Here is a 16,816-nt window from a genome sequence, read left to right on the forward strand (position 1 = left end):
CTGGCAAGAACTAGACAAAAGAAGGGGGAGCAGAAAACCTTTCCCCTTTTTGACCTCTTTAAAGCTATAAGGAGGTCTGCATATCTGGACATATAATATTCTAAACATTAGGATTAATATATATATTGTGAAGGCTCTTAGATGGGAAATACATATCATAAACATGGGGCCTGCCCACAACAGCTTGGAACACGGCAGTTTTTTGTATGCGACTATTTCATTAGTTTAGTTTAAGCTAAACTTCTGCCTTCATTTTCATCATTGGTAATATAGGCAAAGTGAAGAGAGATTTCTATGTATGAAGTGATATTCCCAAGACAAATATGTGGATTTTCATTGCTGCTGTGATGGACATATTTACTCAAAATTGAGTATTTTAAAAATCAGAAACTGTCTTTAGTTTTTGTTGTCAGATGTTCCTTTGTATTAAGATCAGGCTTCAGTATAATAATGTAGCACTTGGGAATGAAGATGCAGCCCAGAAGGCCAGCACTGGAGGCCAAGATGGAGAAGACCTGCACGGCTACCATGTATTTCCCCTTCGTGCTCAGGTAGGTGGGCACAAAGGACACCCAAACACTGCAGAAGACCATCATGCTGAAGGTGATCAGCTTGGCTTCATTGAAGGCCCCAGGCAGCTTCCTGGCTAGGAAAGCCACTGTGAAGCAGATGGCAGCCAGGAAGCCCATGTAGCCTAGGGCAACATAAAACATGGCAACAGACCCTTCATTGCATTGAAGGATAATCTTTCCAGGTTGGGAATGCATGTCAGAATCTGGGAATGGGGGGGAAATCCCCAACCAGATAGTGCAAATAAGAACTTGGACACTGGAGCAGGAAATGACAATGGAGTTTGCCAGACTCTTTCCCAGCCATTTCCTCACCCTGTTCCCTGGCTTTGTGGCCAGGAAGGCCAGCACCACAGTGATGGTTTTTGCCAGCACAGAAGAGATGGCAACTGAGAAGATGATGCTGAAGGCTGTTTGTTGGAGAAGGCAGGCTGCTTTCCTTGGATGGCCAATGAAGAGGAAGGAGGACAAAAAGGAAAGCAGGAGGAAGACAAGGAGGATGTAGGAGAGGTCCCGGTTGTTGGCTTTGACTATGGGAGTTTCTAGGAATTTAATGAAGATTCCTAACACAATGCCTGTGGTCAATGACAAGAAGAGGGCCAAGCAAGCCAGGAGGATCCCTAAATATTCTTTATAGGACAGGAAGCTGATCATCTTGGGGACACATTGGTCTCGGTCCTTGTTTGGATGCTGATCTTCTGGACATTTGGTGCAATATTCTGCATCTGAAAAGAAGAGGAGAGGCTTCAGCTTATATGTATAATATTCTGTGTTCTATTACATTCCATAAAAGAGATGTTTGGGAGTTGAAGCTTATACTCCAGAGGAACCAGAGTGGAAGCAGGTGTATATTTTTAAACATTAATCTGTCCCAATCACATAAGTTCAAGGTTCTAGTTTTGGTGTACAAAGCCCTATATAGCTTGGGACCAGGGTATCTGAAAGACAGTCTTACCCCATATATAACCAGTCGATCACTGCACTCTGCAGGAGAAGACCTCCTGCAGATACCATCTTATCAGGAGGTCCATTCTGTACAACATAGGTAATGGGCCTTTAGTGTGGCAGCACCTACCCTGTGGAACTCCCTACCCTTAAATATTAGACAAGTGTCATCTCTGTTTTCTTTTCAATGCCTATTGAAGATCTTCCTCTTTCAAGAAGCCTTTTAAGTTGAGACATTATCCCACTCTGCCTCTGTGTTGGAATTACCTTTTAATTTATTTTTAAACCTTTAAAAAAAATAATATGTTTAACCTTTTTAAAGTCTTCAAAGCTTTTTTAAAAACTATTTTTAAATTTGTTTTGTTTTACTGTATTTTAAAGTCTGTTTTTATGATGTTTTAAAGTGTTTTTAGTGCTTTCGTTTGCCTCCCTGAGCTCCTGCTGGGACGAAGGGCAAGATATAACAATGAAGAACCAGAAATTTTAGAATGCGAGGAGAAAGCTGCTCTTAAAATACTTGGAAGAAACAAATCACCAGGAATAGATGGCATAACAATAGAGTTGCTACAAGCTACTGAGACTGAATATGTCCAAATTTTGACAAAAATCTGTCAAGATATATGGAAAACTAAACAATGGCCCACAGACTGGAAGCATTCCATATACATCCCAATTCCAAAGAAAGGGGATCACAGGGAATGAAGTAATTATCTAACTATTGCCTTAATATCCAATGCAAGTAAAGTAATGCTCAAGATTCTACCACAAAGGCTGTTACCATATATGGAGCGAGAAATGCCAGACATCCAAGCTGGATTTAGAAAGGGAAGAGGCACCAGAGATCATATTGCAAACATACATTGGATATTGGAATGGACTAAGGAATTTCAGAAGAAAATCACCCTGTGCTTTATAGATTACAGCAAATATTTTGACTGTGTAGATCATGAAAAACTATGGAATGCTTTAAAAGAGTGCCACAGCATCTGATTGTTCTGGTGTGAGACAGGGGTGTATTTTATCACCCTATTTATTTAATCTATATGCAGAACATATCATACAGAAAGTAGGATTGGACCAAGAAGAAGGAGGTGTGAAAATTGAAGGGAGAAATATCAATAATTTAAGATATGCAGATGATACCATACTACTAGCAGAAATCAGTAATGATTTGACACGAATGCTGGTGAAAGTCAAAGAGGAAAGCACAAAAGCAGGACTACAGCTGAACGTCAAAAAGACTAAAGTAATGACAACAGAAGATTTATGTAACTTTAAAGTTGACAATGAGGACACTGAACTTGGCAAGGACATACCTTGGCACAGTCATTAACCAAACTGGAGACAATAGTCAAGAAAGCAGAAGAAGGCTAGGACTGGGGAGGGCAGCTGTGAGAGAACTAGGAAAGGTCCTCAAATGCAAAGATGTATCACTGAACACTAAAGTCAGGATCATTCAGACCATGGTATTTTCTGATCTCTATTTATGGATGTGAAAGTTGGACAGTGAAAAAAGCAGATAAGAGAAAAATAAACTCATTTGAAACGTGGTGTTGGAGGAGAGCTTTGCAGATACCATGGACTGCAAAAAAGACCAATAATTGGGTGTTAGAACAAATTAAACCAGAACTATCACTAGAAGCTAAAATGATGAAACTGAGGTTATCATACTTTGGACACATCATGAGAAGACATGATTCACTAGAAAAGACAATAATGCTGGGAAAAACAGAAGGGAGTAGAAAAAGAGGAAGGCCAAACAAGAGATGGATTGATTCCATCAAGGAAGCCACAGACCTGAACTTACAAGATCTGAACAGAGTGGTTCATGACAGATGCTCTTGGAGGTCACTGATTCACAGGGTCACCATAAGCCGTAATCGACTTGAAGGCACATAAGAACAATCATATATATATTCAAAGATTGGTGAAATGCTGGGAAATTACTGCAAAGTCTACAATAGCTTCACTGGTCTTTGCTGCTTCAAAAATAAATGGATGCACAGATATCCCTGTGCTGAAACTGAGAACTCAGCCTTTACAATGGAAAGAGAATCAATGAATAAGCATCCCTGATGCTCTTGGAGGTCGCTGATTCATAGGGTCGCCATAAGTCATAGTTGACTTGGAGGGATATAACAACAGCAACAAATAAATAAAATAAATAAAATATAAAGCAGAGTATGTGGATGCTGTGATTAAAACCAAAGAAAGGGTGTATGGTATGGGCCACATACGTCAAACCCTCTCCCTGCTTTGATTCTTGCAGTTTCTGTTGCAAGCTCATCCCTGACAACTGACTGTATTCAATTCATTATGGATTTTAAGAACGAATGTATCCACATTCAAAAACGTCTTTAGAATCATCACAGAAAACGTTTCTGAGTTTCTGAGTTTCTGAAAAAGTTTTGCCGTATTTATTTTCTTCTAAGGAATTCCCTCATCCCTGGAGTTACACACCTTCCTGAGTGGAGATGGTCCCTTCTGCACACGGAGCACAAGCATAGCAGCAAACTGGCTCCCCTTCTTTAGCCTTCTTGGCATATCCAGGGCGACAGCTTTTGGTACACCTGGAGCGAGGCACAATCTAACAATAAACACAAGGTTCAACAATGTAAGCAATGTCTTTCCCAGGAGGATCCCTCCGCCTGTGTAGCTCTGAGACGGGCTCCCGTCTTAGATGAAACTTTTTCAGCTATAATTCAGTCAGAAGGGTCTTTTCTGACTGGGGATAATTTCTTCCGGATAAGGAAGAAATGTGAGATTTCCCACATAGCTTTGTCGTGACTGTGGGAGTCTGGAATTCGTCAGAATTGTCTGCGAAAGAAAGGCTTCCAGCTGCTCAGACGGAGCGAGGATTTCTATGCTAGCTCAGCTGAATAAGTGACCCGTTTTTTTTCTTTAAAGAACAACGGACCAGCAGGCAAACATCCTCCTGTCTATGCTTATCATTTTCTTATCTATACAGCTAAAGAGATTTGTCAAAGTAACAGCAATTAAGATAACCTAGGTGAGTTACGACTTTCCTTCTTTACTCACGGAACTAAGGGGGAAGAAAACAAAAATAGCCTATCTTTCTTTTATTGCAAAAAGCTGATATGGAAAATAGCATTTTAAAGATTACAACGGATGAGGGATTTCTGATTGGAAGAGATAAGAAAAATCTTTTTGATTTATAAGACTTTTGTGTAATATATGCATGGGACTATTTTTCCTGATCTACTTTTTTTTTTTACGAATCTGCTCATTCTCTCTGCTACTAGTTATTTGGACGCTGTGAACTAAAGCTGTTTTTGCACTTCTGGGCATATAAGAGATAAGGACTGTCTAGCATGTGACGTCAGTTGGTTGGAAAGATTAACTCCTTTGTAACTGGATAAAGAAATAAAATGCTCTTTGCTTGGGACATTGAACATTGAAGGAGTTTTGTTCCTTTGGCTTTAAGAATGACAATTAAGAAGATTATGGATGTACAAGAAGGGACTTTATTTTTAGACATGTTTCAGAAAATAATGAATGAGATTAAGTCAATAAAACAAGAACTGAGAAATAATAGACAAGCGTGGAAAATTGAATTTCACGAAATGAGACAGGAGCTGAAAGAAATTCAGGATTCTATGAGAAAGGAGAATAAAGATAGATCTGGAAAACCAAAAAAAGATGAAAGAGAAACTAAAGGCAAGGTTCAAACTTTGGAGATTGGATTAAATATGGACATGAAAAAAGATTTGGATTTCCTGGCTCTGACGGATCCTGGAGACAAATATTATAGTTTGGAATTCAGCGCTGTCCCTGAAGGAATTGAAGAGATTGGAGATAAAGATATTATCGGTTCAAAAAATTTCCTGGACTGGAAAGATTTGATGGAATTTGAAATGGAGAAAGTTAACAGAATTAATCCCTGTTTTGTGTCAATGGAAAAATCTTCAAGAGATGTACTAGTGTATCATGTGGAAAAGAGGAACAGGGATGCGGCTTTGCAGCAATACTTCAGTGATATGTTTGGAATTCATGGCAAGAAAATATCTGTGATGGAGGAAATTCCTATCAGACTTTTATTATATGACTATGACAGCAAGATTTTTGGATGCGTGGAGATGGAAGATGGAAGATGGACCTAATACGGATAAAGACAGAACAGCGATTTGAAATTACTGGACTTAGTAGACTTGATGAGTTGGATTAATTGACATGTTTATTTAGGAAAAAAAATTGATTGATATATATCTCAAGGATTGGAAACTTCTCTTTGACTTTTTGTGGAAGATTAAAATGATATGATGTTAATGAGATTTGAAACCAATTAAGATAACCGCTGGAGGAAGGTGATTTTATAATCTATTAAGAGATAGGTTTGTTATATATTATAGATTTATAGCTGAACTATGACAAATCGGAAGTCAATATTTTTATATTTTTTTTCTCTTCTTTTCTTTTTTTATTGTATTAGATATTGATTTGTGGTTTTTTTGTATTGTTTTGGTTTTGAAAATCTGAATAAAAATTAATTGAAAAAAATATAATTGTACATGTGTTGCTGGAGGGTGTATAGCTAGATTCTGCGAGTTTACATAAGATAGAAAACAGAACCATATGTCAATAAAGTCATCTTCATTGGAAAAAAAAAACACAATGTAAGCAATGTTTGTGTCTATGGAAATGATTCGTAGAGTTGGAAAAGGCCCAGTGGGATCTCTTGTTCCAGGGATCCCAAGTTACTCCAGGTCCATTTTTCACAGAATCACTTTTGATGCAGAAAGGCATGGCAGGGAGACCTCTTTGGCATGTGTAAATGAGTTAACATCAGGGTAGGAAGTACAGGGAAGACTGGAAACCTGATGCCACAAGCTAGGAAAGGAGAGTCTTTTTAACAAGGGGGGGGACAAAGAGGATGTATTGACATTGGATGAGTGATCAATGACTTTTTGGTTCAAATATCAGGAAACGCAGAGCTGTATGTAGCATGCATTATTTCACAGGTTTCAAGCTGATAATGAAACCCACCTGGGATGCACATTTGTGACATAACGTGGCCCAGCAAACTGGTGTTTTAAAGCAGGTGTTTTCTGCAACACGTTCTTAGTAACGTTGATTTAGTGGTGGGTATATTCTGCTTTAGCTTGTTCTGGGATTCTTCCCCAATGCTACCTATTTATTGCTCTCCGGAGGGTAAGAACGGATGGATCTGTCAAATGCGGTTCTCTCCGTTTCTCATTTTTCCGTTCTGAAATTTGGTTCTCCACATTTCTGCAGCAATTTGTGAATTTTTGTTTTATCCTCATGAAAATCTTCAGCATTTTAGTGTGAATTTCTCCTAATGAATACATCTTCGTATACAGTTTTGCCTAATGTACACATTTTTTGCAAGAAAATTCTTCTAATACAATGCATTTTTGTATGGTATTTTCACTAATATATTCTTCTTTATGCACACTTTGCCCATATGTATGCATTTTTGTAACTGCACCACAACATTTAGAAAAGTGTGGATTTCAAAGGATTACTGTGTTTCTGTTCTCAGATTGTTTCAGAAAGTGCAAATTTGATAAATGTGGCTTAAATGCAAACTGAAATAAATTTCATCCCTACCAGAGGGGCTATAGTGCAAAAATAGTCAGACAAAACTAAACCAGAATATTTGTGGTATAAGAGGTTATGGGATTTCAAAAGGAAATTAAGGGATATGCACTAATTGGAAATGAAGGAGTGTGATTACCCTAAAACCTTTGCAGGTGTAAACAGTATTGAAAAAGGGAGCTCATATGACCATCCTGATGAATGCACAATAAAAAGGATGCCTGGAGGAGCCACGGATTGATGGATTGACCATTATCATCTTTTTTCCAGTGGTGAATGGGTTTTTCTCATCTGGCCAAGAGAATGTTGCCCTGACACCATTGTCAGCCTGCTGTCACAATTTTTCAAAGCACTTTAAGGACAAAATCACTCAGATTTGGATAGAGTTGGATACCACAGTTAGAGCAAATCCAAAGGAGTTGTCCGGAGCATACTCTGATCCATCTCTACTATCTCTATCAGTTTTTATTATTTCAGCATGAGGATATGAACAAGCTACCTGAAGAAGTGCGGCTGACCACCTGCCCCCTTGACCCTTGCCCATATTAGCTTCGTAGAGCTAGCTGAAGGGAGTTGACTGGGTGGGTCCAGGCAGTGATCATTGCTTCACTGGAGAAGGGGCAAGTACCATTCATCCTGACGAAGATGGTAGTGTGGATCTATCTATCTATAGGATGGCAAAATGATAACAGATGACAAAGAAAAGGCAAAAGTGCTCAATTCCTACTTTGGCTCAGTCTTCTCCCAAAAAAGGGTCTATGACCCTCCCGGGATACATGAAGTAGAAGGGGCAGGATTGGAGCTTGAGATTGATAGACAAATGGTCAAGGAATAACTAATCACTTTGAATGAGTTCAAATCTCCAGGGCCTGATAAACTGCATCCTAGAGTATTGAAGGAACTGGCTGAAGAACTCTCAGAACTGCTGTCTATTATCTTTTTGAAATCATGGAGGACTGGTGAAGTGCCAGATGACTGGAGGAGAGCTAATGTTGTCCCTATCTTCAAATAGGGTAAGAAGGAGGAATCGGGGAACTACAGACCAGTCAGCCTAACATCAATCCCTGGAAAAATTCTGGAGCAGATTATAAAGCAGTCAATCTGTAAGCACCTTGAAAGCAATGCAGTGATTACTAGGAGCCAACATGGATTTATGAAGAACAAATCCTGCCAAACTAATCGTATCTCATTTTTTGACTGGGTAACCTCCTTTGTAGACTGTGGGGATGCTGTGGACATAATATATCTCAACTTCAGCAAAGCTTTTGACAAAGTGCCCCACAATATTCTGATTAGCAAGCTAGCTAAATGTGGGCTGGATGAAACAACTATCAGATGGATCCACAGTTGGTTCCAGAATCATACTCAAAGAGTGCTTATCAATGGTTCCTTCTCAAACTGGGCAGAAGTAACGAGTGGGGTACCACAGGGCTCGGTCCTGGGCCCAGTGCTATTCAACATTTTTATTAACAACTTGGATGAGGAGGTACAAAGCATGCTTATCAAATTTGCAGATGATACAAAGTTGGGGGGCATAGCCAATACCTTGGAAGACAGAAAGAAAATTCAAAGGGACCTTGATGGGCTGGAGCATTGGGCTGAAAACAACAGAATGAAATTCAACAGGGATAAATGCAAAGTTCTACACTCAGGAAAAAGAAACCAAATGCACAGTTATAAGATGGGGGATACTTGGCTCAGCAGTACGACATGTGAGAAGGATCTTGGAATTGTTGTTGATCACAAGCTGAATATGAGCCAACAGTGTGAAGTGGCTGAAAAAATGGCAAATGCTATATTAGGCTGCATTAACAGAAGTATAGTTTCCAGATCGTGTGAAGTACTAGTTCCCCTCTTTTCAACACTGGTTAGGCCTCATCTTGAATACTATGTCCAGTTCTGGTCTCCGCACTTCAAGAAGAATGCAGACAAACTGGAACAGGTTCAGAGGAGGGCAACAAGGATGATCAGGGGACTGGAAACAAAGCCCTATGAGGAGAGACTGAAAGAACTGGGCATATTTAGCCTGGAGAAGAGAAGACTGAGGGGAGATATGATAGCACTCTTTAAGTACATGAAAGGTTGTCACATAGAGGAGGGCTGGAATCTCTTCTTGATTGTCCCGGAGTGCAGGACACGGAATAATGGGCTCAAGTTGCAGGAAGCAACTGGACATCAGGAAAAACTTCCTAACTGTTAGAGCCATTGGACAATGGAACCAATGACCTAGAGAGGTAGTGGGCTCTCCGACACTGGAGTCATTCAAGAGGCAGCTGGACAGCCATTTGTCGGGAATGCTTTGATTTGGATTCCTGCATTGAGTAGGGGGTTGGACTCGATGGCTTTATAGGCCCCTTCCAACTCTACTATTCTATGATTCTATGATCACCCACTGGTGAATGGTCCCCTTGTTGGGCAAGGTGCTTGAAAAGGTGGTGGCACTCCAGCTTCAGGCATACTTGGAAGAAACTGATTACTTGCATCCATTCCTATCTGGCTTCAGGCCCATTCATGGCACTAAAACTGCCTTGGTCAGCTGGTTGATGCCATTTGTTGGGAGAGAGGTAGGGGGAGTACAACCTTCCTTGTTCTCCTGCATCTCTCAGTGGCTTTCAATAGTGTTGACCATGGTATCCTTCTGGAGTGTCTCAGAGAGGTGAGAGCTGGAGGAACTGAATTTCAGTGGTTCCGTTTCTACCTCTAGAATTGTTTCCAGAAAATAGTTATGGGAGGCTACTGTTCAATATCATGGGAGTTCTCCTGTGGTGTCTCTCAAGGTTGCATCTCTCCCCCAATGCTACTTACCATCTATATGAAACTACTGGAAGCTGTCACAAGCAGATATGGAGTGACCCCAATAAGCCGATGACACCCTGCTCTGTCTCTCTGTTCCATCTGAACTGGGAAAGGCAATTGAGATGTTAGAGCAGTCATTGGAGTCGGTGATGGGGTGTATGTGGGCCAATAAATTAAACCTGAATCCTGAAAAGGCAGAGATGTTATGTGTCCCAGGTTCTTGAGTCTGAGAGGTAGGGAGACAACTTCTCCTCGGTGGAGTTGCATGTCCCTGGAAGGAGTAGCTCTGTAAATTGGGGGTGCTCCTGGATCCAACATTGTGGCTAGGAGTGCCTTTTTCTTGCTGTGGCTAGTTCACTAGCTATGGCCTCTTTTGGACAGCTATGTCCTAACCACAGTATTCCACGATCTGGTAACTCCTTCCCTACAGACTACCTCTTCAGCTTCAGATGCTCTCAGAAACAGCAGACGGGGGCATCTTGGGTAGTTTATCTGCCCTAATAAGCTTGGGGAGCGGCCCAGAAGAGGGCCTTCTCTGTGGCAGCCCCTAAGTTGTGGAATTTCCTCCCCACAGAGGTGTATCTGCCACCTTCATTATACAGCTTTCACTGTATGCTGAAGACGCACCTCTTCGCTCTGGAACAACTTCAGCTAGTGCATGGGGATTAATCCCCTGTCCTCCCCCTGCACACGACCCACACCATCTCCAAATACACTCAATACAGCTGCACACTTTAAGGACCCACTATAGTTGTAATTGTGTCCCACCCTCGGACCTTGTGGTGAAGGGTTGTTGTTGTTGTTGTTGTTGGTAGTAGTAGTAGTAGTAGCTTTGAATGCAGAAGTCTCATTTGTTCAATTATTTGGGATAAGATTTTACAATCCCAGCTATGTTGAATGGTAAATTAAAATGATAGGCAACCACTTCAGATCGAAGCCAAATAAGGCTCATGTTCAAAAGCAGCAGCACCATCCAATCAACACTAAAACAGCTGTCCACGGGCCCTGGAGAACAGTAAAGGCAGCACTGCTGGGTTGGGCTGGTTAAGGGCCTTTAGAGATGTTGGTGCCCTTGGCCCATGGCCAACCATCTTGACTGTGAGCGCTGCAAAACCCTCTCCCTGTTTGCTGGCCTCTTTCCACCTGAGAGGGAGGGGCTCTTGCTGGCTTAATCTTAAACAGCTGCTACTCCCTGCAGATGCCAGAGGCCTTTTGACTGGTGGGTGTTCTTCAGGGGCTTCTGTTTGGGTCAAAATTTGATCCTGGAGGTCAGTTATTTTTTGCTGTTATTGGGATTATGTTTTGCCTTATATTGTTGGAGAGTCTTATGAATTATAATGGTATTGTTTCAATTTATTGCATATTTCTTAATTAGATGTTTTCTTTAACTTATCGGCTGTTGGAATTTTGTTTTGTAACTGAATGTATTATGTAACCTTTTTCATGTTGTGAGCTGCTTTGGGCACAAATTACTATGGAAAGGCGGCATACAACTAAACCACGATGAGTATGATGACCACCTGTACAGGACTTTTCCAGGGTTCCAAAATGGACAGGGAGCCTCAGCCACAGAGATATGAGGCTTCCCGCTTCACACAGCTTCTGTGCAAGGTGTGAAAGGTTAGCCCCCTTGCCAGTTCCCAGCCCTGAACTATGTTCATTAGGACTTACTCCCTGGTAAGTGTGCAAAGGATTGCCATCAAAATAATTTATGGATTTTTCAACCAATTATAAGAGCTTATCAGATGTCACATGGAACAAAGCATCCCCTACCTGGTGAAACCTCTTGGGCCACACAATGGCTTCTGGGTTAATGGTGAACTTTATGTTAGCGGAGGTCTCTCTCTCTATACTCCCAATTTTCAATCTAACACAAGACTCATTGGGAAACATCACCCAGTTCAGAATGTCAAAGTTGGCTGGCAGCTCCCCATTCTCATCAAAATGCAGTCCACCCATGGAAGCATTCAAAAATTGGATTTCTTTTAAGAAATGGTGAAGCTGAATTGACAGAGAAAACACCAGTATTAAGAAAAAAATGGAAACATGTTTGATATCTCAGCCCTACTCACATTGAGATCTAGTCTTCTTCAAGTTGGGACTAGTGCATGCCTCTTATGGACACATAAGCCTCATTCAGGCATTTTCTTCTCTTCTTTTTTTTATAGCCTGCCTTTCATATAAAAACAAAGTGCTTTACAGAATAAAATAAATACAAAAGACAACAGAATTCTCAAATCACTGACATTCCACTGAAATCCAAAGGATGGCAGTACTACAATGGCTGGTTCAGGAATGCAATTATGAATAGAGATGCTATAACCAGCTGGTGGGAGGCTATCTCTAGCAGAAGGTTATCCCACAGTTTCAGGGCCCCTGCAGAGAAGGCCCCAGTGCCTGATTTAGGAACAAGCCAAGCAAGCTGTGTCTTAGGGCCTCACATTATGAGGAGCCTCTAAACATGTTGGTGATAACTAAGAAGTTTGATTAAACTGAAATGGCTTTGGCTTAAATAATCTTTCCAATAAAACCACCACCAAAATTCTGAACCCTAACTTCCCCATCCCAGTCCACACCTAGTCACATCCAGGGCTGCTGGAGTACTTGCACCATCAACAGGTTGTCCAACCTCACCTCAGACCTCAACAGAAGACAATGGGAGCTAGCCTACCAACACATTCTAAAGCCCCATTCCACACCAGGCATCATTTCTGCTAATCCCCTCCTTGCCACTTTCCCACCTCCCCCCCCTCTTTCTTTTTCATGGTATGGAGGCTCTGAATCTTGACATGGCTTTGGGCCTCAGCATGTCTTAATCCAGCCCCAGAAGGCCCTCATAGTTCTACACAAAGCTAACATCAGCAAAAGAGCAGGACATGGGATGGTGTTGAGTAGACCCTCTGCCTGGTTCAAACATCTGAAAGGAGAGGGAGCCTTCTCACCTATAGGCTTCCATGCGATCTGGAACCCCTACTGCTCAGGGTTCCAGATTGTATAGAAACCTGCAAATGTAAATCATCCCCCTTCACTTCAGACTGGGTTGGCCACTTCACCCATCAAAAGAGGACACAGTTCTGCATAAAATTTGCATGTGCTAATTTATGAGTATAAACACCAATTCAGAAACAGTAAATATGATTCAAATAGAAATACAGTATATCCCATTGTGGTGAAGACTAAGACAAAGACGCCTGTATGCCTGTCCAGTTGCTAACTGTTGATGGCCGACTTCAAGACCTAGCAGAGACAGAGGGGGAGGGGAAGAGAGTCCCCCTTTTAGCTAAGAAGGCTGGATCTCTCTCAGGCCATCAGGGAGGCACCACTGGAAAACAGAATATTCTTCTGACACAGCCATAGTGGGAGGAAAAGCTGATCTCCACCAGGAACCTCACAAATTGGATTTGCCTCAGAAATAAACAAATGTTTTGCCTTACTACAATTTTTGTGTCTGGATCCAGGACAATGAAGATTCAAAAGTTGGGCCAATTGATTGCAGTTTGCAAAGAAAGGAAAGGAAATACCTGCCATGGCTGCAGTTTTTGAAGTTTCAACCTGTCTCTTCCACCCACCATCAACGCCTTCTTTGCTCTGGGGGAATAGGCAGCACTTAAGGCCTGAGCCACAGCTTGGACACCGAAGTAAGTGCTGTAGCTGTCTTGAGACAGGGCCCTCTCAAGCTCCTCTTGGGGCAAAGTCTCTAGATTTTCCTTCTCTCTGCATCTTGTCCAACCTCTCACAGACAACACGCTCTTGGAATATAAACAATGAAATGCTTTCTCCCAAAATTGGTCCTGAGCATCTGAGAATGGGTCATAGAAGTCATGTTTTGTTCTTACTTGGGGCTTCCTTACAAAGGACAGAGAACCGTGGAAGTACTGGAAGCCATAAGGACCAAAAGACAAGTTAAAGTCCATCTCCTGAAAAGCGGTTGTGATCCAGACTTTTGCCCCAATTCGTTTATCAAATGCTTGTAGTGTCATGATTGGATCCCATCCCATTTGAGCATTCTCATAGTAAACAATTACGTTGACTTCTCTCCATATGAGAAACGGTTTACTCGGGATGGGCGCTTTGTACAGGTTCTTTTCTGGTATTCTTTCTGAGAAGGCAACACAAATCCCACTGTCAATCATCAGAGGTGTCAAGGCATTCATGAACCTTTCTCCTGTGTCACTGTCTGGAGCAATGAGACCGATCCACGTCCAGCCAAAATGCAGGAGCAACTTGATAATCCCCACGGGCTGAGTTTCATCCTTTGGGACCATCCGGTAGACAAAAGGGAACTTGGTTTTATCATTAAGAGCCTGAGCATTTAAGCCATAACTGATCTAGTGAGGAAAGGAAGAGACTAGTGTTTGGTTCTGCTTTCAGGAAGCAATATGAGGTATTTAGTCACATTAAATGATTAATATCTAACAAAGGATCCTTCCAGACTGTTCCTATTTTCAGGTAAGATTCAATCACCCACCGGCAAATTTAGGTTGCACAATTATATTTGATCGGGAGGTCTTGCACAACTACTGCCGCCCTGAGCTCCTACTGGGTGGAATATAAATAAATAAATAAATAACCTGCTTCCCCAAAAGATTGAAGTTTTTGTAATAAGGAAAGTGATAGGAAAATGCACTTCAAAGTATGGGATAACAATTGCTTTGATGCAACAGAATGAATGCTTTTTAAACAGCCAATGTGGCAGCAAAGAGTGCTAATATATCTAATTGCCTCAAGATCCCTTTGCAGTGCATTGCAGTCACTGTAGGATTCACATCAGTGGTGGCCGCCCACCCAGTGTCAAACCACAGCATCCCACACTAAACCTTCCTTTCTATTTTTTTTTTACAATAATTTTTATTCAAATTTTCATAAAACATAGAAAACAAAATCATAAAACATTCAAAGACAAAAAACAAAACAAAACAAAAATGATTAAACAATAAAATAAAATAAAATAAAATGTTGACTTCCCATTTGTCACATATCAAATCAGTTATAGGTCTACAATATATAACAATCCTGTCTCTTAAATCATATTATAAAATCACTTTCCTCCAGTAGTTATCTTAATTAATCATCAAATCTCATAAACATTACTTTATTCTTTCCACAAAAAGTCAAAGAGAGGTTTCAATTCTTTAAGAAATATATCTATCAATTTTTCTCCAAATAAACATGTCAATTAATCCATCTCAATAATTATAATAATCTTATTGTCATAACCATAGTCCAAATAAACATTTCGATTAATCCATCTCATCAGAATCTGTTAGGTCCAATAATTTCAATAGCCATTATTCCATTATCCCTATTAGTTCCATCTTCCATCTTCAATAGTCCTGTTAAGTCCAGTAATTTCAGTGTCCAATCTTCCATTATCAGTATTCCATAATAATCTTGCTGTTGTAGCCATAGTCATATAATAAGAGTCTGATGGGAATTTCCTCTATCCCAAATATTTTCTTGCCATCCATTCTGAATAAGTTGCTGAAATACTGTTGTAAAGTCATATCTGTGTTCTTCTTTTTTACAAAATGCACTGGCTCATCTCTTAAGAGTTTTTCCATTGTCACATGGCTGCAGTTTATTCCATAGATTTTCTCTATATCAAGCTCCATCACATCATTCCAGTCCAGAAGATTATCCAAGCCATTGATAACTTTATCTCTAATATCTTCATTAATTTCTTCAGAGATAACGTTAAATTCCAAACAGTAGATTTTATTTCTAAAATCCATAAACTCCAGATCTTTTTCCAGTTCCACATTTGTTCCAATCTCCAGGGCTTGTATCTTCCCTTTATTTTTTCTTTTCTCATCTCTGATCTCATTCTCCTCTCTCACAGGGTCCCCTATTTCTTTAAGCTCCTGCGTCATTTTGCTCAGTTCAATTTTCAGCTCCTTACTACCCTGTCGCAGGGTTTGTTTCGTTATCTCAATCTCATCCATTATTTTCTGAAACATAATTACTTCCAGATTCTCAGCCACTTTCTTGATTGCCATTTTTAAAACCACGAAAACAAAGCAAAACAAAAATAAAGAAGAACCACTTCTTATTTCAGCAACAATTGGGTTAATATTCCAGGCTTGATGACATCACAGTATAAACAGAGCAACCTGCCTTATCTCTCTTGTGCAAGAATGCAAAACAAATTTAGTTCCCAGCATCAAAACAGTTAGTGGCGTCGTGAAGAAGCAGATTCGTCAAAATAAAATAGACCAAAAAAAGAATAGTCCCAGACAATATAATATTCCTCGGAATAGAAATCAGGAATAGAAATCCCTCTTCTGTTTATTATCTTTAGAATGCACTTCCAGGACAGCTTTTTGCGACAGAAACAGAGATAAGCTGTTAATTTCGTGAATAACAGAGAAGAGCTATATCTCACCCAGAAGTTGTCCAAAGCCGATCAATCTGACAAATCTCCTTTTGCTGCAACAATTTAAACCAAGTAAAAAAAATAATAGAAAGAAGGGTGCTTGCCTGTTAGTCCGTTCTCTCTTTGAAGAAAAGATAAACGTATCGCTTAAGCAGATAGAGCTTGTTAGGAAGTCCGTCCGGCATTGTTGGCTGGACCTTATCTCATAAATTAATGAAATCCAGTCCTCCCAACAAAAACAGGCTTTGAGGTTGATCTCTACGTTTCTCCCTGCCCGGGAGAAATTTCATCAGTCAAAAAAAAAAATGTTCTGACTGATTTATATCTGAATAAGCTTCTTTTGAGGCAGGAGCCCATCCCAAAAGCAGGCACAAGCGAAGTCACCCTTCCCGGAAGTCCCTAAACCTTCCTTTCTAGAAGTGAATGGTATCTTTTCACTTAATCAAAAGAGAGTAGAGGGCTACTCTTTACAGATAGCTAGTCAAGTACCTGTGTACACATATATATCCACATGCACATTGACACGCCTGTGAACAGTCATTGAAGGTATCTAGAA

The 16,816-nt window shown here is 40.5% G+C and overlaps 1 protein-coding gene across 1 annotated transcript in view; it reads right to left on the minus strand.

Moving 5' to 3' along the window:
* Positions 1 to 383: 383 nt before the first annotated feature.
* Positions 384 to 16,816, minus strand: part of LOC133378986 (vomeronasal type-2 receptor 26-like) — a 40,835-nt gene continuing 24,402 nt past the window's right edge. Inside the window, exons 3-6 of the mRNA XM_061613599.1 lie at positions 13,409 to 14,215; positions 11,661 to 11,888; positions 3,975 to 4,101; positions 384 to 1,294 (exon numbers count right to left, since the gene is read on the minus strand). Coding sequence (XP_061469583.1) covers positions 384 to 1,294; positions 3,975 to 4,101; positions 11,661 to 11,888; positions 13,409 to 14,215 — 2,073 coding nt within the window. The remainder of the gene's footprint in view (positions 1,295 to 3,974; positions 4,102 to 11,660; positions 11,889 to 13,408; positions 14,216 to 16,816) is intronic.

Source organism: Rhineura floridana, chromosome 3 (assembly GCF_030035675.1).
Source record: "Rhineura floridana isolate rRhiFlo1 chromosome 3, rRhiFlo1.hap2, whole genome shotgun sequence".
Classification (NCBI taxonomy): Eukaryota; Metazoa; Chordata; class Lepidosauria; order Squamata; family Rhineuridae; genus Rhineura; species Rhineura floridana.